This window comes from Myotis lucifugus, unplaced genomic scaffold, assembly GCF_000147115.1.
Source record: "Myotis lucifugus unplaced genomic scaffold, Myoluc2.0 scaffold_15, whole genome shotgun sequence".
Classification (NCBI taxonomy): Eukaryota; Metazoa; Chordata; class Mammalia; order Chiroptera; family Vespertilionidae; genus Myotis; species Myotis lucifugus.
This window is the reverse complement of record NW_005871063.1, coordinates 12,853,378-12,875,243: the sequence shown is the minus strand read 5'-3', so window position 1 is coordinate 12,875,243 and position 21,866 is coordinate 12,853,378. Positions and strand designations below refer to the sequence as shown.

The 21,866-nt window shown below is 36.6% G+C and overlaps 1 protein-coding gene across 10 annotated transcripts in view; it reads right to left on the bottom strand.

Annotated features, from left to right (window-relative positions):
* HDAC9 (histone deacetylase 9) overlaps window positions 1–21,866 on the bottom strand; it is a 156,865-nt gene that overhangs the window by 45,704 nt on the left and 89,295 nt on the right. For 4 of the 10 annotated variants that reach the window (XM_014452479.2, XM_006085055.3, XM_023750775.1 and 1 more), the window contains exons 4-6: window positions 18,485–18,635; window positions 17,387–17,513; window positions 14,689–14,810 (exon numbers count right to left, since the gene is read on the bottom strand). In XM_014452479.2, the coding sequence (XP_014307965.1) occupies window positions 14,689–14,810; window positions 17,387–17,513; window positions 18,485–18,635 (400 nt within the window). The remainder of the gene's footprint in view (window positions 1–14,688; window positions 14,811–17,386; window positions 17,514–18,484; window positions 18,636–21,866) is intronic. The other 6 variants (XM_023750781.1, XM_023750778.1, XM_023750776.1 and 3 more) reach the window with 3 other exon arrangements.

Sequence of the window (21,866 nt, the reverse complement as noted above, 5' to 3'; positions counted from 1 at the left end):
ACATACACATACACACACACACACACACACACATATAAATGCCTAAGCAACCGGATGACTGGCCGGTAGCTATGACACGCACTGACCACCAGCGAGCAGATGCTCTATGCAGGAGCTGCACCCTGGTGGTTAGTGCACTCCTACAGCCAATCTCTTGCAGTCCCTCCCCCTGGCCTGCTGGCCCCGATCGACCCTGATCTGGACTGGGTGAGATGGCCCAGAGTGGCTCCGATCGCTGTCCAGGCCAAGGGACCCCACCTTTGCACGAATTCATGCACCGGGCCTCTAGTTTTCTACAAATGACAAAGGTTTTAGTAATATATTTGCTTATTTGTAAAAAAACATCCAAAGGAGAGAAAAAATATAGCTTTTTTACTTTTACTTTTTTCAGCTAAAGTTCCATAAGGGTATATATAAGTTAAGGATCATTTATTTTAACCCTAAAATTCTGAGAGTACTTTGTATATATTAAATAGCCACAATAAGCAAGCAATATCCAAAACTCACTCAAGTGGGACCATGTTACTGTTTTTAAAAACAGATTCCACTTGAGATATTAAATTATTAAGCCAAATAACTATGTAAAGGCCTGTCTCTAAGAACAATTTCCCTTTCTAGTGCAATGTAAGTAAAAAGAAGGGGTGAAAATTTAAACCTCTAATTAGCCACTTTCAAAATGTAGTTAATTAAAATATTTTTGCTTTTACATGGGATCTTTATGGTATGAGATGCAATCCCAGTGTCCTACAACTTAATCAGCTAAATAGAAAATGTAACCTCCCATCTGGTAAATCAATTGTTGTGCCCCACCATAACTCAACTAGACACTGAGGAAAACCATTGAAATGCTATTTCCTTTTCGTTAGAAGAGAATTATGTACAATTTCAGCATGCTTTGCATTTCTAAAAGTTAAAGTCAACAGGGAGGTATCACTCTCCTTTACATGAGTTTCCCATGAGAAAATCAACAGCAAAATATAAAGCCTTTGCTGTTATTCATGAAACACTCCATAATACTAACTTGGCTTTAACCAGAACATATTATTTGGCAGCTAAAACCTTTAATCAGAGTTGTGGTTTGAACAGGTTTTCACTGAATTTATGTTTCATAGGAGCTCAAAGAACAGCACTGTTCTTCTAACCAGTTTATTCTATTTCAGGTGGTTTAAATGTTGTACTTGAGCTAAGAGTGGGAAAAAAAGAGAATGCTACTCTGATTCTCATTTTATTGGTTTTAATTATGATTTAACATTTCTAAACAAGGAGTGAGAGCAGTTAGGTAAAAAGAATGAGACACTCCTATCAACAAATACTGACTGAGCACTTGCTCTGTGCAAGGCTAGACACTAGGTATTATGGAAGAAAAAACACATCTAAAATGATGATTCTGACTTTAAAAAAGAGAAAGAGCTGGTGGGGACTCCACCCAAACACCCAGGGTGGCAAGTGAGGTGTCCCTCAGCCCTTCCCCCCAGTATAACTGACCTCACTGTGAATGAGTGACTCAGGGTTGGTACAGGACCCGGCTGTTTCAGAGAGTTCGTCCTGGGAATTGCTCAGAGCTGTACTAGGGGGAAAGAGCTTGCTTATTTTTGCTGTTCTTGTTAAGCTGTTAAGGGGTAAGCCTAGGGCTGTCCTGGGTTATCCTAGTCACCATTTGAAGGGAACATTACTATATGTAAAGTCCAGCAAAACCAGGTCAGGAACTTATATTTCTAATAACAACATGTGAACATATTGAATTAGCATAATTTAAGCATTTGGACACTCAAAAAATTCAGTTAAATGAACCCTCCAAATCCGCACCCCCCCCACCACCACCACACACACCTTTTTGAAACTAAGCTAATTTATAATATTGGATGCTTGTTATTTAAAAATTAAGAGTCCTGAAAATCTTAATTCTGCTCAGGCATTGTCTTTTCTTTGGGTTACGTGATGTAGAATCGGTCTGAGGCTAGCTCAGAGGGAAGAGTTTACTGTGACTGATTAGTGACTTGTGCCTTGGGGACTGCAGGTATTTTGTGACACTTCGGCCACATGTGTGCCTTCCTAGGTCTGTCACTGTGTGGTCTATATGATAGTTTCTAGCTAGCAACATGTGGATATATAAATTTCAATTAATTAAAATTTGTCAACAAAAAATTATCTCCTCAGACACAACAGCCACATTTTGTGTTCAATTTCAAGTGACTACATCAGCCCTGGCCGGGTTTGAGTATCATCTCACACACCAAAGGTTATGGGTTCAATCCCTGATCAGGGTACACACCTAGGTTGTGGGTTTGAAAACTGGTCTGTGTGTGTCAGGGAGGCAACTGATTTGTGTTTCTCTCTCACATCAATGTTTCTCTCTCTTCTCCTTCCTCTCTCTCTAAAATCAATGAACATATCCTCAGGTAAGGATTAAATAATAAATAAAGTGCCTACATCTGTCTAGTGCAGGGGTGGGCAAACTTTTTGACTCGAGGGCCACAATGGGTTCTTAAACTGGACCGGAGGGCCGGAACAAAAGCATGGACGGAGTGTTTGTGTGAACTAATATAAATTCAAAGTAAACATCATTACATAAAAGGGTATGGTCTTTTTTTTTTTTAGTTTTATTCATTTTAAACGGGCCGGATCCGGCCCGCGGGCCATAGTTTGCCCATGGCTGGTCTAGTGGCTACTGAATTGGACAGGGTAGATACAGATCTTTTCATCATTACAGAATATTCTTCTGGGCAGTATAGTCTGTGCTATCCTCAAAGAACCCCCTCTATACAACTGTAGTGGGCTAATAAATTCTCTCTGAAAAATTGTTGTGTTATCAATTTTAAAATCTATATATATAAAAGCCTAAGTGACCATTATGACCGGTCGCTATGATGTGCACTGACCACCAGGGGGCAGAGGCTCAATGCAGGAGCTGTCCCCTGGTAGTCATTGTGCTCCCACAGCCAACCTCCCGAGGTCCCTCCCCCTGGTCAGCTGGCCCCGATCGGCCCCAATAGCTGGCCAGGCCGAGGGACCCCACCTGTGCACGAATTCGTGCACTGGACCTCTATTAATGTAATATAATCAAAATAGATAATTCCAATTAAATATACTGGATTTTTTTTAGTTAAATATATAACTTAAATAATATCTCAGTGTCTTCTATCTGCATTCTTCAGGTGGTTTGAATCTTTGCTTTCACTCAAGATGTTTATAACCTAGAAAAGTGAAATAGTAGCTCCTCAAAAAGCAAGGTGGGTCAAGTGCTCAATTAAATTAACTTTCAATTCACCTTCTATTAACCTATATATGTGCCTCACTATCGCCAACTCTGAGTTCCTTAAGGGCAAAAACCCTTTTTACTCATATCTATGTCTTTAATACCTACTAATAAGCCCAAAACAATGTGTAATTTGTTAGATGAGAAATAAATATGTTCAGTGGTTGAACGTCTACCTATGAACCAGGAGGTCCGGGTTCGATTCCGAAGCACATGCCTGGGTTGCAGGCTTGATCGGAAGTGTGGGGTATGCAGGAGGCAGCCAATCAATGATTCTCTCTCACTGATGTTTCTATCTCTCCTTCACTCTCCCTTCCTTTCTGAAATCAATAAAAATATATTTTTAAAAACAGAGGGTTGAAAAATGAAGATGTTACAAAGTCTCAAAGACATTTTTCTCATCCAATTGGGCAAAATAAGATAAAAACAACAGTATAAAATATGATATTTAATAATTTACATATGATTGCCAGCCTTTACTGCAAAAATTACAGAAAAATGGGCATACAGAGAAGGAAAATGTGGGAATCAATTTTTCATAAAAAATGACTTTTGAATTGATCTCATGTATGAATGGGTGGTAAAGAATGGAAGAATCAGTATAAATGTTGAAATAAAAAAAGTTTTCTAAAAGAAGAGATCATTAGAAATAAAGATAGCTCTGTACAGGTAAATTAAGACCATTTAATGAAAAAAAATCTAGCATGCAGTATAAACTGTTATTATGTACTGCCTTAAATGTTAAGAAGGTTTTTGAGCAAACTGATAATGGTTTCTTCTAGACTTCTTCACCACAGCGGACACTTTCATTTCAAAGTAGCTCAAAATTTAAAAGAAAATATAACCACAAATATTTCATCATTTATTTTGTCATCTTTTAATTCATTTCATTATCTATGTCTAGAAATATATGTGCATATATTAGCGTGGGATATTTTTCCAGTGTTTCAAGTTATGTAATTGTGAATATTACAAAGGAGGAGTCATTTTTCAATCATTCTCACGATTATACAACAGATGGCTAAATGCTTTTAAGTCTTAATTATTGTTTTTGCCAATTTCTCATTCCAATCTTATCTAAAATGTCCTGCCTATTTCTAATTGAGTATTTTATGGGGAGTGAAAAATATGTCGTTAGATTTTGCTACAGTTAATTAAAATTAATTTTAGATATAATTCTACAAAAGCACCATCATTTATTTCTTACTTACACATTCTTCAAATCATTAACATTTTTCTATCTTACTCTTCTTCATAAAGCATGATGATATATTTGCTGTTAGACTTGTACACAATCTTAGGAATCATTTGCTCCAAATATTTTAATTGAGAAATCAAATACCCTAAATCATTAAATGCTGTATTCAAGGTCATATATTAGTGACAGAGTTAAGACCACAAATCTAGACTCTTTTTGCCACTTCAATTCTTTTACAATTTTACCATATGGCTACAAAGAATACTTCCTACTACTAATGCCACACCTTTATTCTCAGTAACTCATACAGGCAATATGTACTGAGATTGTCCTATGTCAGGCACTGTGCTGGATACTTGCATGCAGTAACTTCATTGCTTGCAGTAACTATGCAAGGGGAATATTTCCCTTAATTGACACTTGAAAAAACTGAGGCTCAGAGAAGTCCTGTAACCAGCTCATGATCACACAGCTCTAAGTGGTAACACTGTGGCAGAATTCTCAGCCAGATCTAACCCCAAACCATGAGATTATGCTCCATGCTTATCTCCCTAGTCTATATTAGCTTCTTCACACTAGTTTCCCCCACAAGCAAATAACTTGAGTTAGATTTTCAAAGTGTTTACACGGTTGATGAATTATCACACAACTCTCAATTAATACTTGCTCTTAGCTCCAACTAGTCATCAAACATATTGCATACACAATCTGTGAGACCAACTTATTTATTGAACTGCTAAAGCATCTTGTTCTTAATTCTAACCTAATCATAACTAACTTTTGAATAAAAAAAATGGGGGGACATTATTTTTCTATTATGCTTTTTACAATTTTAACTATATTTTTATTGTTGACACTATTACAGATGTCCCCATCTCCCCGCCTCTTTGTCCACCTGCACCCAGCCCCTGCCCCCACTTCCCTCCAGCCATCACCACACGTCCATGGGTTATGCATATATGTTCTTTGGCAAACCTTTTCATCCAGTCATCCCCACCTCCTTCCCCTCTGACAGCTGAAAATCACATATAAATTTGTGCTCTTTCTTTATCACAAGGAATCTTACTATTCTAAACCATTTAATTCTTGGGTAAATACTATAGTAATTTATCAATTGTAACATGCACAATCACCTTGTATAGCAAAAACACTGCTAGTTAAACTATGAAATATTCACTAGACGTTCTCTGATTTCAGATATGTTGTTTAAAAAATGAGCATCTTAACCAGGGGTGGAGGAGGTAGAAGAGGTTATAAGGGGGATAAATGGTGATGGGGAAGGAGACTTGAATTGGGATGAACACACAATGCAATATACAGTTAAAGTATTATAGAACTGTACATCTGAAATCCATATACCCCAATAAATTCAATTAAAAATAAAATAATAAAAGTAAATTTTAAAAATGAGTATCTTAAAATCAATGAGATATGGTAGTTTAAAGTTGACAGCATGCAATAACATGTGGGAAAACTTAAGCTGGGAAATGAAAACTCTAAGAGAGAATCAAAAGGAAACGATTGAAATAAAAAGCACAGAAACAAGGAATGCCTTTGATGGGCTCATCAGTAGATTGGACATAGCTGAGGAAAGAAGCAATGACCTTGAAGACAAGTGAGTAGAGATTTACCAAGCTGAACAGCAAAGAAAAAATAACAGAATGCCCCAGAACTATTGGACAATTACAAAAGATGTAACATATGTCTGATGGGAATCTCAGAATAACAAGAATATAAAGGAACAAGAGAATATCTGAATAATGGCTAGAATCTCAGGGAACATGAAGCAGTATAAACACCAAAATCAAAACCCCTACGCATATAGCATAGTCAACTGCAGAAAACCAAAGATAAAGAGAATATGCTCAAAGAAACCAGAAGATAATAGAAAGCAACTTGCCTACAGAGTAAGAAGGGTGAGAATTACATCAAATTTCTTGTCAGAAACCATGCAAGCAAGAAGACAATATAGTGAAGTGTTTAAAGAGTTACAAGAAGAAAACCCAGCAACCTAGAATTCTGTATTCAGTGAAATTATCCTTTAAACAAGAAGTAGAAATAAAAGTTTTTGCAGATAAATAAAAACTAAGGAAATCTGCTGCCTATGGACTTGCTTTGCAAGAAATATTAAAATAAGTCCTTCGGCAAGGAAAAAACAAACAAAAAAAGATACAGGTCAAAACTCAGATCTATATAAAGGAAGGAATAAATGAATGTAAAAGAAAATATTTTATTTTTCTTATTTTTCATTGATATAATAGGTTATTCAAAATAATAATAAAATCAACAATTTATTGGGTGATTTTAGCTCATGTAACAGTGAAGTTAACAGCAATATTATACAGGATGGGAGAGAGAATTGGGAATACCTGTTACAAGGCACCTTACCTATTTAGCAGTATAATATTATTGGTAAGTTGATGTGGATTAGATGTAAATGTGTACTTTAAACTTGCAAAAGAAATTTTAAAAATATTTTTTTTCTATTGATTTTAGAGGCAGAGAAAAGGAGAGGGAGAGAGAGAGGGAGAAACTTTGATGTGAGGATGTAAGAGAGAAACATCGACTGGCTGCCTCATACAGGCACCCTGACCAGGGATCGAGCCCACAACCTGGGCATGTGCCCTGACCTGGAATCGAACCAGCCTTTCAATACATAAAACAACACTCAACCAACTGAGCCACAATGGCCAGGGCACAAAAAAAATTTTTTTTTAAAGAGGTATAATTGATATGCTAAGATAGTAGAGAAGATGGAATCATATAAAATACTCCGTTAAAACCAGAGAAGTCAGAAAAAGAGGGAAGATTTAAAAAACAGAGATAGAATAAGTACAATGATTATTAAACCATTACAAACTTGGTAGATATTAATCTAACTATATCCATAACCACTTTAAATGTGAATGGTCTAATAAACTAAAGAGACTGTCGGAGTGGGTTAAAACAAACAAACAAAGCAAAACAAAACAAAAGATCCAATTATATGTTGCTTGTCAGAAAACAATCTATATAAATAAAAATGTAAATGTTCGTTTGTTCAAAATCTTAAATCTCCGAAAGTTCTTCAACGATTGCTTTGAAATTTTGATACAACGTTGCATTCGAATACGCGCCTGTTTTTATATACCTAATACCTACTATTATATAGATGTCACACCTGTGACAGGTATAAACATGCTTTTTTTGAAAAACAGCGCCATCTGTTGGATGTAAAAGCAATACACGCTATACTAAATATTTTACGATTCCATTTCAATGTTTCTGTTTACAATTATAAATTGTAGATAAAATTAACTACAAATATGCGTGTCCAGCTGCAAAACGATCGATCAGCTGAGATATTCTCACATCAATTGCTGGAAATTGGAAATTCTCACATCAATTGCTGGAAATTGGGAACGGAAAGGTGCCGGTTGATCTGACCTCAGAACGAATTTCATTGCCTCATAACTTCTGCAATTTAGTGACGTCAAAAGGAGAATTGGTTGATAAAGTATTTCCCAATATTCAAACCAATTATAAGAATCACGATTGGCTGAGTGAACGAGCTATTCTTGCGGGCAAGAACAAAGACGTCTACGAACTTAATATTATTCAGTCTAACATTCAAAGCGAGGCAGTCACATACAAGTCCGTCGCCACTGTTGTGGAAGCAGATGAAGCGGTTAATTATCCAACAGAATTTTTGAATTCACTCGATCTGCCAGGGATGCCACCGCACGTACTGCAACTGAAAATCAGCGTGCCAATTATCATGTTGCGAAATATCAACCAGCCAAAGCTTTGCAACGGCATGTGGCTTGCAGTAAAAAAATTAATGAGCAAACGTCGTAGAAGCAACAATCTTGACAGGACCTTTCAAAGGTGAAGATGTCCTCATTCCTTGCATTCCTATGATTCCAACGGATATACCATTTCAATTTAAGAGATTGCAATTCCCAATTCGATCGGCGTTTGCAATCACCATCAACAAAGCTCAGGGCCAATCTTTAGAATGGTGCGGTTTAGATCTAGACACGGATTGCTTCTCACATGGACAATTATATGTTGCATGTTCTATAGTCGGCAAACCAGACAATCTATATCTGCACAGACAATGGAACAACAAAAAATATTGTATACCCACAAGCATTGTGAAATTAAACATATTAGAAACGTACACTTTCTCTTTTCTTTCTTTTCCATTTAACCAGACTGAACCACAGCAACGCGTGGCCGGGCACAGCTAGTTTTAAATATAAAGACACAGAAAGAGTAAAAGTAAAGGGATGGAAAAAAATATTCCCTGCTAACGCTAGGAAATTACAAATTCAAACCACAATGAGAAATCATTACATACTTATTAGAATAGTTGAAATCCAAACAAGTGAAAATGAAAATGCCAAGTGCTTGTGAGTATGTGGAGCAACAGGAAGTCGGATGCACTGCTGGTGAGTGTGCAAAATGGTACAGCAGTTTCTCTGTAAGTTCCAGCTATCACATTCCTAAGTATTTACCTAACTGAGTTGAAAACTTGTATCCATACAAAAACCTACACATGAGTGTTTATAGCAGCTTTGTAACTGCTAACACTTGGAAAGAACCAAGATAATCTTTCAATAGGTAAATTGATAAATAAACCGTTGTTCATCCATACAATGCAATATTATTCAGCGGAGGGGGGGGGGAGCTTTCAAGCCATAAAAAGATACGGAGGAATCTTAAATGCACATTGTCAAGTAAAAAAAAGCCAGTCTGAAAAGGCTACATACTGTATGAGTCCAACTATATGACATTCTGAAGAGGACAAAACTATAGAGAGAATCTAAATATCAGTCGCTATCTATTCAAAATTTTTTTTGTAAATCTAAAAGTGTTCTAAAAATTAAAGTCTAGTTATTTAAAAATGAAGTCAATGGCAGAAATGAGTACTCAGTTTGGCCCTCGTGAGCCCAGGGCATCAATTAGAGTCTATGGGAAAGGACAGAAACAAATCTGCCGCTCCTGTGGCCACCATATCAGGCTCTGAAATGCCGGGCTCTATCCCCTTCATTAAAAATAATCATTTTTACTGAAGTTAGAGAGCAAGGGAGAGGAAGAGAGAGATAGAAACATCAACAATGAGAAAGAATCATTGATCGGCTGCCTCTTGCACGCCCCACACTGGGGTTGGAGTTCACAACCCAGGCATGTGCCCTGACCAGGAATCAAAACGTGACCTCCTACTTCATACTTTCTCCTGAATTTACTTGTTTTATTAATAAAGGTTATAATGTAAGACTTCAAAAACTTTTCAACAGTAAGAGATTTAGTTTTAGCCTGATGCAAATAAGTGAAACTCAAAGAAGATAAAAAAATATGAACAATAAAACGGCAGTGAATACATATCTATCAACAATTGAATCTACAAACAAAATGAACAAGCAGAACAGAAACAGACTCAGGGATACAGAGGACTTTTTGTTGTTGCCAGATGGGAGGGGTGTTGCAGGGGATGGGCAAAGGAGATGAAGGGATTAAGAAGTACAAAATGGTTGTTACAGAATAGTCATGGGCATGTAAACTACAGCATAGGGAATATAGTCAATAATATTCTAATAACTAGGCGTGGTGCTGGATGAGTGCGGGATTTATTGGGATGATCACATTAAGTTATGTAATGTCTGGTCACTGGAGTCTACCTAAATACATACATACATACATACATACATACATACATACATAAAACGATTAAGCACTCCCTAAGTCCTGGAATTGTGATCCGAAGTGCATACCATGCATTACTCAACTGAATTCTCAAAATAACTGTGTGAACCAAGTACAACAATTATTCCTATTTTACAGATGAGGATTGTGGCCTAAAGAGATCGAGTGTATTTCCCAAGATTAAGGATCCAGATTTCAAACTGGTAGATGGATTCAAAGCCTGTGGTACTGTGCCACACTGCTTCTCAATTCTGGGAAAACTGGTGCAAATTTATCACAAAGAATATATTTCAATAATTCTTGCCCATGTTGTGGCAAGAAGAATTGCCACAACAATGGAAATGAGGGTCCTAAGACTTATAAAAGCGTTTCAGTTTTTGTCAATCTGGACTAAGATTGTAGGTGAATATTTTTAGAAGCAAAAGTGTCATCTGTGCAGAAATGTGTGTGCGTGTCCAGATGTGCACCTCTGTGTATTGTGAGAAAGACAGAGAACTAGAGAGAGAAGAAGATGACAGAAAGGTTTTAAAACATTAAAAAAATCTCCTGGGTATTTATTCTGGATTATAATAATTTGAACGGGTTACCAAAGTACCACAACATAAATTCTAACTGCTTTACTGAGGGGAATATATTTCATCTCTGCCTTCTTTCCAATTTACTGGATGTGGAAAATGACATTGGCCTTCCAAAGCCTTAACTTATGTTTGGACCCTTTCCATCTCTGAGTCTTATTCTAGGGCTGCTGACCATTAAAGTGAATATTTCAGTGGGGCTGGAACAGTCTTATTAGCCTAAGCCAAGCTTTATATGGCTTGTGCACTTTAAGAGGTTAATCTTGCCAACCAGCTCACTTTGTTCAGAAGTATTAAATGGAAAGACTGCAACATTCAAAGGAAGGCAAAGTTCACTGGGTAAGACCCCAATAATATAATGGAGCATAAAACCTCTAGAACTTTTTACCATAATGTTTTATGAGACATATGCACACACTCGTTGGAACAGAATCTACGTCAAGTGGTTTTGAAGGTCAGTTCAAAGTCACCACATACGTACTATCTTTGTTAGAATTATGGACTATTTCAAAAGTGTCTGGACCCAGAAGCTTTCTTTCCCTATTTTATAGTTTATTATCTGTCCAGCAATATACTATATTAGGGGGGAAAAAGTCACCTACTATAGCATGATATTATTTGCAGCCAAAACAGAAAGCTCAGTAAAATATTCCAAATTTCAGTATCAACAAATCCTGTGTTAAAGAATGAAAAGTATCACAGAGTGTAATTCTAAAAGGGAGTGCTACTTGAAGTAAGGGCCTTAGGAAAAAAAATTTAAAAAAATTCTTTTATTCTCACCTTCACAACCAATTATAAAGGTCTTTGATGTTCATTGTTAAGAAAGGAGCAAAAGACTCTCAATTCCTCCACTTAAGAGAACCTTGGTTTAGAAATGGGCCTGATTAGAGCTACCTATTCTATTCCTATCATTCTGATGTTTCCAAAATGCTCAAATGGTATGAGCTACTATGATTCTCCTCAGGGGAAGGAAGTAAAGGTCCACTTTGCATGACAAAGGTCAGATTTCTGCAGGCAAATGAGACTCCATGGTTGACTGTTCCTAGGTTGTCACTGTCTGGCTGGGTCCAAAGAGGTCAAGAGAGGTTCCAAATTGGGTTCACTGCTTAAGGGACACCCCTGGGGCCACTTTTTAAAGGTCATTAAGATTTTCTTACTCTGGTTTCAGCTTTACTCCCTTAAATCTTGCTAACACACACTGGTAATTCAGTACTGATGTGGGTTAAAAGGAAACTGAAAGAATTTAGTATTATATGCAGATCAAAAGTTAGAAAATCCACTTATTTAACAACTTCCTTTAAATCTAAGATTCAGTTCAATGATATTCAAGTAGACCACAGAGGATGATACCCAGGTCCCAACAGGAGAGCTTGACTCTATTATAACTGTCCTGGTATCTACACTATATGATCAACTCCACTACTCGAAATTTCACTTAATATGGTGTAGCTTTCTGCAAAAATTATACAGTCTCCCCAATCATCACACACGTTTAATTATGGTAAAATTTTATTACTTTCTTTTGTTATAACTCTTGGGTCACGAAAATACAACAAATGATGAACTGAAATTATTATTTGAGTGTATTTTGATGTTCTCTTTAGTACAAATATATATCTAACCTTTCTCACAGTGGAGTGGAAATACACTCAATGGGTTATATTTATAAAAGTTGGAAGAGTTCTGCCTATTGTAATTAATGAAGTGTATCTCTAAGTATTTTAGATAATGTGTGGAAAATATCTGTATTTAATTATATAATACTTTTCTTAGATCATGGGAATTGAATTATGAAATATTCTGAAGCCCCTATAGAGATAAAATTATTAATGGTTGTTCAAGAATTCTATTGGTATGATGCCAGAGAATATTTGGTTTTACAAATCAATACTCTGACCCTTCCTAAGTATCAGATTTTCAATAGAAAAGGAAGAAACTTAAAATACTGGGTAAACACAGACACAGAAAATGTCTTTCATATTAGGACAGTTTTGAATGAAATTCTGTAACATATTGTGAACAGGATTTCTCTTTTACTTTTGTTGGGGATGAGAATGTCTAAAAGAATAAATTAACAGCTTGCTATTCATTCTTCGGAGAGAAAAAATCCTAAACTGTTCTCATGGAAACAATGGGACACAAAGTATGGTTTTTTTTGTCCTTGTCCTACAGTATTAAAAACATCAGATTTTCTTTCTGGATGCTTACTGATTCCAAAGGCCACTTCTTCTGCAGTCAGTTTTCAATCTCCCAGTGGAAAGAATACATTCAAAGGCTGTGTGCACAGCAGGGTAGAAGGCTTTCTCTGTGAATGTAACTGTATCACTCATCAGTAACCTCCTGCCATAAGGGGACTTGTGTTTTCTTTCCTTTTAGTGACTCCATGGGCTCTTGAATGCCAGTCACTGCCCCGAGACCTGGGGCCATATTCACATAATCTCTGTCAATAGTTCCTACACAAGCCATTGGTGCAAGTGAATGTCAAGGCTGCAGATCAAAGACCGCACATTCTAAAACTCATGTCCTTTATGGATCAATTTTCATAAACTGTACTCTGTTTTAGAAATACATGGAGACTCACTCTGTGCTTTCTTCCTTTTATCCCAGAGACGTTTATTTATATAAAAGGCAATCTGATTTGTAGATAATTGTGTTAAATTCTGATGCAATACATAAAATTCATTCTTCCCTTTGCATACCCTTCTTGAAGTATTTTACTGTATCTATAGTTTTATAGTAGAAATGGTGAAATATTTGGGTTATTAAAAGAAAAAAAAGACATGGATTGCTTTGCAATATTGACTATCCTTCCCAGTGCCTGGTACAATAGACATTAAGTAATAAATTCTTACTCATGATTGATTTTTATTTTTAAATCTTCATTTTGCTACAGGTAAATTATATGAGAGAAAATAGCTTCAGCATGTGTTTTTACAATGTATACCCATTTTAAGTATTCAAAATTGCTTGGGAAAATAAATATAATTAGTTAAAATCATTTTCTCTCTGTAGATTTCATATACAAATTACATTGATCTATACTTCTTCAAGTAGACCTGAGTAAAATACAATGGACCAAATTATCTTCTACGAATACCTGTTCAGATCACACTGTGGATATAAAATTTTTTAAATTCACAACTTTCTCTAAAGAGCCATATTTGAAAGAAATAACACAATTTTGAACAAAATGTACATGAATGTTGCTAAAGTCTTAAAATATATTTATTATAGAGGTAAGAGCATTTAACATGTTAAATATGCACATATCAGAGGGCTCACAAAGGAGAAGATATTGAAACAAACACAGGTTTACAGCCACAGGGCTACTGGCTAAATTCCAAATAGAGGCTGCACTGTCCCAGTTCCCCAGGGCCCATTTTAATATAATTACGTAAGATTATTAGGTACAAAACTTACTCTGAGTTCTCTTGTAATCTATGAGACATTAGGCAAGTCACTTACTCAGAAGGTAGCTTTGGCTTTATCTATTTTCACCAGTTAAACAATTGAAATGTAAGGTCTTTAAACCTTGAAAAGAAAACTTTATTATTCCCATTTTTATGGTAAATGACTGAGGCTCAACAGAAAAGCAGATAAATGGTGAAAATTATAAAGGTGCTCATTAATGGAAAAGATCAGAATTTTCTGAAAAATCAAATTTCTATTTCCCTTAATGTTACCCTTCATTGCTAATAAGATAATCTGACTAAAATCCAAATATGATAAACTTTTAAATTACAAAAGGTACTTCAATTACAGATTGAATCACTTTGTAACAACAGGGGTGTGTGTGTGTGTGTGTGTGTGTGTGTGTACACATGTGCGCATGCCTGCGACCAAACACACACTTGTTAATGCTGAGGCCATGGGCGCGAAGGGCATAATAGCTCTCTGATTCAAATCCTTTGACTTTCTTCTAGAGGCAAAATGAAAGTACAGGTATGTGATGCAAGAACAAACCCACTTACCAGTTTTCCGAAGGGGGAAATCATCCTTAGCATCTTGTGCTCCTGGCAATGTGTATTTGTAGGACGGAGATGTTCCACTCAGGGGTGGAGAGCTTTGATCCAATGATGTATGGTGGGCAGCCCTAGAAGAGACAAGAAGGGGTCACCACTTGCACTGGAGTTTTTCCTGCATGTTGGTCAGCAATAATCAGTTGCACATGCTGTACACGTGTCTCAGCTGTGTTTATGTTCTTTCTTTTTAGTGTGTACAAACCACAGCCTCATGTAACCGAGTTCACAACAGCAGTATGTTACGCAATGATTCAGGATCCCCAAGAATGCCCACGTGTGCTTGGTCACACAGAAGAGTTTGTTTTATTGAAAGAGAGAATTTACCACAAGCCTGAGTTGTGATGATCTGAGATTACTGTGTATGTTTTCTTAAGAGCCGTACTAGTGAAAAAGTCATCATCCGAATCCTTTTCAGTCAATAATGTAGAACAACCAAGGTAAAAGCAATCACATGGAAGCACTTCATTTTTAAAATTGCTAGCTAGTACATGAAAGTGCACGAGAAGCTTTTCTATGGAAAAGACTGCGCTGTCGCGGCCTCAGGTCTCTTGACTTATACCAGTCCAAGGTGCAGACTGGGGCCCGCTTCTTTCTTCAATACAAAACTGATTTCTCAAAATGCTTTCTCTTTTCTGCATAAATACAGAGAAAGAGATGCAATTGTGTAATTGGAGAACAGTTTACAGGACTGACATACACTAGCCAGTGGATGTAAACATCTATAATTTTTATATATGAAGAAAGCAACGGATGGGGCCTGTTATCACCAACAAGGTGCTTATTCTACTGGGATTCATCTGAATTGCATTCTCAAGAATTAACTGGTTTAAAAATATTTCACCTTACAAAAAAATATTAAATTCAGATTCCATAATTCCTAGAACTTTACCCAGCACCATATGGCTCAGTTGGTTGGAGCATTGTCTTGTACACCAACAAAGTTGCAGGTCAGGGTGTGAACAGGAGGTAACTGAGATATTTTTTTCTCACTTTGTATCTCTTTCTCTCCTCCTTCCCCTCTCCAAAATCAATAAACATATCTTTGGCTAAGGATTAAAAAAAGTCTCTCTTCTTAAACTAGGCTTTAAGTAAGAAAGAATATGAATTACTTATAAATTATGTTTGTAATCTATATATACAAAAGCCTAAGCAACTGTTACGACTGAATGACTGGAATGACCAGTTGATGGTCGCTATGACACACACTGACCACCAGGGGTCAGATGCTCAATGCAGGAGCTGCCCCCTGGTGGTCAGTGTACTCCCACAGCCAACCTCCTGTGGCTGGCCAACCTCTCCCGGTCCCTCCCCCAGCCAGCCAACCTCCCGCAGTCCCTCCTTCTGTCTCTCCCCCCTGCTGGCAGGCCCCAATCGGCCCAGCTCCTATCAGGACTGGGCAAGATGGCCTGGATCGGCCCTGATCGCTGGCCAGGCCTAGGGACCCCACCCATGCACAAATTCGTGCACCAGGCCTCTAGTTTTAGGTAATAAAACTGCATTTCTTTTTAAAGATTGTGATGTTGATTAAACATTTGAAAGTTGTCTTTCTGGATTGGTTTCTCAAGGGAACTGACATACATGACAGAAATTATGATTATCACTATATTTATACAGCATCTGCCTCAGTTACCTTTCTTGGGATGCAGAGAAGGGAAGATACTTATATAAGTACAACAGCCCTTTCAATAGAACTCCTGGGATGCTTACAATTTCATTATAACAGAGTAATCAGATATTTACTCCTTATCATGATGTGAGAGATTAAAAATATGTAATTGTAAAATCCTATGGTCATGAAGCAAACATTTATAAAATGAGAGAAATTAAACTTTTATCTATTAGTTTATTAGCCAAATATGCTTTGCCTGTAAGTTTTCTCCTGATTTTGAAAAACACCTCCTGCTGTATGTTTTGCAGAAAGAATTGTGTACTATACAGTCTCTCTTTACTGGACTTGGGAAAAGATGTCCATAGAAACTGCAATACCACAATGTCCTCCATGGCCCGCTGTGTGTCAGAAGCCAGTCTACTCTCATTTCACAGGGAGGGGAGAAATCGGGTGATGTGCCCAGGGGTAAACTAGTCACTGAAGACTTCGATTTAGTTAGTTACCATCCTTCACTTTCTTTCCCTTCCCCTTTTATGTTTTAAATTAAAAAAATAAAAAGAGTCTGGACTTTTAAACATAGCTCAGCTCTCCATCTTATAGCAAGCCAAGTAAAATGAAATCTCAACCTGTCAAATGTTCAGAAATTACTGTAAAGATATCAGATGCGCCGTATGAGACTAGAAAAATGCAAAGTATGAATTCATTTCTAGGCCCCATCCCACGCTTGTCAGTTACTCATCGAGGGAAGAACATATATCCTTCCTGGCCCTCAAGATGATACCCGCTCAGGTTTGGTAAGCCCTGCCCTCTGTTTACACACTTTACCACATTATTTCATAGGACGCCCCCAGCAGGCTGAGAGGGCTGCTTCTGTTATTATCCTTCATTCACAGAGAGGGAAACTGGATGGTAGAGAATTCAAGAACTGGACCCAGCACCACATGGCTGAGAACCGGCAAGCCCCAGATCTGGTGGGCTAAGTACACAACCTGTGTTCTTTATCCCTGGGTAATGAAAACAGCTGAACACTGCACATACGTGTACCAGAGCTTGGGATGGCGGCTCACGGAATGATTTTTTCCATTAGTTGGAGTGTCTTTTGTTGCTGATTTACTCAACAGGAATTCTTGAAGCTTCTGCTTTACTTCTGTACTTGCCACTGCCCCTGAAACACAGGCGGACAGAAACAGATGCTGGCTTAGAGCTGTATCCTTTCATGCTTCTAACGTATTTAGCAAAAATTAAGAAGTAACCCCACTGGTCACAGCATATGAAGTTTTCCTATGACAAGAAGAAACCAGAGTCTAAACGGGCGTTAGAAAATGGCATAGGAAGCTTCTGTAACTCCTGATTGAACTGCCAATTTTCAAAAGACCTTCCATGATTTCCTTAATTGCTTTTGCAGAGAGGGGAGTCCCAGAATTAATACTAACTTTTTTCTAAGCTTTAACAAAATCCTGCTGGGAAACAAAACACTGCCTTTTAAAAATCAAGAATCTCGGGGAACCCTATAAGTGACTAAACACATCAAATGATCTTTTTGAATCACTGTTTTGAAAAACCAACTTTTTTAAAAAGCCTCTTTTGAGCATTAAACAAATCAATCCTGCTGACAATTCCGGTTCAACCCATCCAGTTTTCAACCTTGCGACACCCTGATTTTGAACTGACCTCATTGCAAGGGAATTATTTGGATCTGTCTCCCTCTTGTGGATAGCTTTTTATTTTTACAAATGTTCTGCCTTAAATCTTCCCAAGGCCTCACTACTCAAAAACTAAATAGAGGCCAGACTGGACTCACAGAGCCATTATTACATGAGCCAGAGAAAGGTTATGATTAAACAGTATGGCAGAGCTGGATTGCTTTACTGTAACATGATTTTTGAAATTCAAAAAAGTAGACATTAGTATCTTGGCTGAACAATGCCTTGTTTACTCCCTGAGATGCTTCGCAGACTGAATGCGGAGAGCTGATAGGCGAGGTCAAAGCTTTACATTTGAGTCTCTAATTTATTCTTATAGTTTAATGCAGGCAATCTTGACAAATTCAATTCCACTCTTTCTCAGGCTTCTTTCTGCAGGAGGACGGGCTAAAGGGGAGGGAAGAGGGTCATCTTTTACCCTGGTGCCTCTTACTTTCTCGTCCTCTCTCTTTGCCTCTGAGAGGAGGAAGCTGCTGTTCTCTGCGATGCCTCTCTACTTCCTGTTCTTGCCTCTGCTGCTCCAGTTTCTGCTCCTTTTCTAGGAGTTCTTGTTGCTGTTTTATGGCTAGAAGTTCCTGTTGCAACTTACGAGAAGAGAAAGACATGAGAGTGTGCACTTTCTTTAAGCTTCATTGTCATCACTGACCCAAATCGAAATGCTGTGAGCTTTTAGAACTTGCTTGGATTTAGTTGACATGTTTACCCATTTTTCTTTTTATAAATTATTACAGTCTAAAGGCAAGCACAGAATGCCACAGATGGTCTTAACATCATCAATAGGGTCGTTTTTAGGGAGCTTCATGACCTGTCAAAAATCATTACCAAATTCACCCAGATCTTTAGTTCCCTGAGTAGCTTTTCTTTGTCATCTGAAATATATAAACCAGGCAAAGGCAAGAACTGTCCAGAGTCTACTTTACCACTTCTCCCCCATTACAAATAAACAACTGAAATCTTCAATTCCTATCCCAAGAAATAGAATGAGTATTAACTGAATAGAATGATGAGAAACAAGTTAATTTGGGGGAAGTATACCTGAAATAGAATAAGGGTTAAGAATTTCAAAGCCTCACAGAGAAGATTCTCTATAGATTAATGCAATCTATTATCCATAGTAGGCTCTTTTCTCAAAACAGAAGAAGACCGAACACACAAAATCCTTCAGATGAGAGAGACTGATTAAGATCACTTCCATTAAACTGCACTTTGATGCACTGTAGTTTTCTTGTCTGCATCGCTTGATTTCATTTCCAAACAATGAATAACATGAATAGGAAGCATTCTTAATAACTGTTGTAAGATGCCAGCTTGCACTCAGAGTGAGAATTTGATATCTATGAATAATAGGAAACATGCCCACTGAGGAATAAGTAAAGACTGTGAATTCTACTTAGATTCTGACATTACCAGATCTGCGATCTAGGCAAGTTACTAAACTACAGAGAGCCTTGGTTCCTCATATGTAAGACAGAGAAATAATTGCCCTCACACATCATGCCCAAAACATACATGAAATTTAGTTTGTTAAGTTTGAACCATACTACTTTTAATTATTATTCCTATTTTTAACTCTCAATTCCAATGAATTTAGTCAATATGCTGTTTATATTAGGTTGTGACCCAAAGGTATGAAATGTATGATGCAAAGTAACAGAATAAAAATAAATAGCACTGTGGAATGGTATCAGCGTTAGGCAATGTGTTAACTATGATAGCGTCATCCCTACCAGAAAGATAGGGTTAGAAGCATTTCTGGGTACTCTTTATATTAAATCTTTGTCATTTTGGCTTTGTTACACCAGTCCTTTATTGGATGTTTTTAGATATTCCATTGTAACAGAAAAATTCAGAACTTTGCTTAAAGTCTGCCTTGAATGTTAATTCTGTACAGATATTAGGATTGGTTAAATGGATTCCGTTCTTCACCCAAACCCCAATGAAATTTAAATTTAATCTATCTTAGGAATCTAGAAAGGCTCTAAATTTAATTTCCATAGCCACCATTTATTATTGAAGACTATAGGAAGGGGGCTGGAAAAAAAATAGAAATAAAATGTCACCCCTCCATTTTCAGATGTTTTGGTCCAGGGGACAGAAACGATTGGGATAGCTTCGGAGACAAACAAGGTAGGACTACAAATACTGGAACCACCAGCCACTGTCTGTGTGGCCCTGGGCAGGTTAGAGTATTTATCTCTGCCTCAGTTTACTGGGTGGGGAAATGGGATAATAGCATCTAACTCAGCAGATGTTTATAATAGAAGCCAAGGATTCAAAGGGCTAACGTAAATTAAGCCTCATGAATTGTCTTCCTCATTAAAATAAAATCAAAATGAATGCTAAAATCATCAACTTTTAGCTTTACCCATAAATAAATGGAAAACAATAACAATTTTGAAAAGCAAAAAACTTGTTAAACTTCCTAAAATCTTATGTCTGTCTTCAGTTTCTGAGAAAAAAACTTATTGTCTTGGAAAATCATTTTTAAAGTTAAATTTCCCTTTAGCAACCTCAGGGTCACTTTTTCTCTCAAGAGCCTCCTCTTTCTAATATTTTCCAGGTGTCAGTAAACCTACCATGTTACTTTGCTTGGGCCAAAGTAACAATTAATTACCTACTTTTTACCATTAATTTTTCAGTAAACTGAAACAATAAATTCATTTAAAATGTTATATTCATGTTTACAATTTAAAAATACATCACACGTGAATGAAAAGAAGTAAATGAAGTAGGTGGGGACTTATCAGTATTGCCCTGTACTTACGGCAACATGACTCACCTACTAGAGCAGAATGAACCACACAGTTACCTAAACCTTAAACTATGGTGAAAACATAAATTTCACTCATCATCATTGCCATCTGAACTTGCCTCAAATGAAGAAGAAGATCTAAACATCAATTTTCCTATTATTGTTTCAAAGGTCAAAAAATAATGCTTCAGAATCATTCAAAAATAAGTCTATAAACTAAATGAAGGTCCTATTATTACAAAATATAGCCATGTATGACTGATTCCACATGGCTCAGTCTTATTCTTAAGGTATCCTGTAGATCAATAAATTGCAAGAGTTCATTTAGTAAAGTTCACTGATAAAAGAAAAATTTTATTATGGTTTATATTAGGTGTTGAAGAATGTTATTTTGGAAAATAAAATAGACCTTTCAGTCTAAGGAAATATCCTATAAAATAAGGGACATTGGAAAGAAGAGATCATTTTTACCTTCCCAGACACTGTAATATTAATGTAAAATGGTATAATATTAATGTAGTTATCTATATTAACTCCATATAAATGTGTTGTTATTTGATATGTGAGTAATAGATCAGGCATCTATAATATAATTTATCATATTAATAAAATAACATATTTAAGTCATTTTGAAGGAATTGAACATAACATAAATATTTTATTATAAATATTTGCTGCTGTAGAGTTTTGTCATAATACATTCAAACTAGACATCTATTCAATCAGACGAAAATAAGTTTTTTAAGATGTCTTTGTCAAAAAGTTGAAAAACATTTTATAAACAAAGCTAAAGTAATACTTACTTCTGAAGATAAAAGGGAAGAAATAGGTACATCGACATTTAAAATGACCTGACAAGAAAATAACCCATCATAAAAAATTCTGGGACATGGACCTATTTCTCCTCTTAGAAGAATTTAAACAACTTGAGTCTGAAATTGTCTACAACTGCTGACATTCTTTCAATAAATTATAATCTGTAGTCCATTAGACTCACATAAAAATACTGAAAATATCTGTATCAGTTTCTTCATATAATTCTCTCAAGCTTTTTATGTGATTG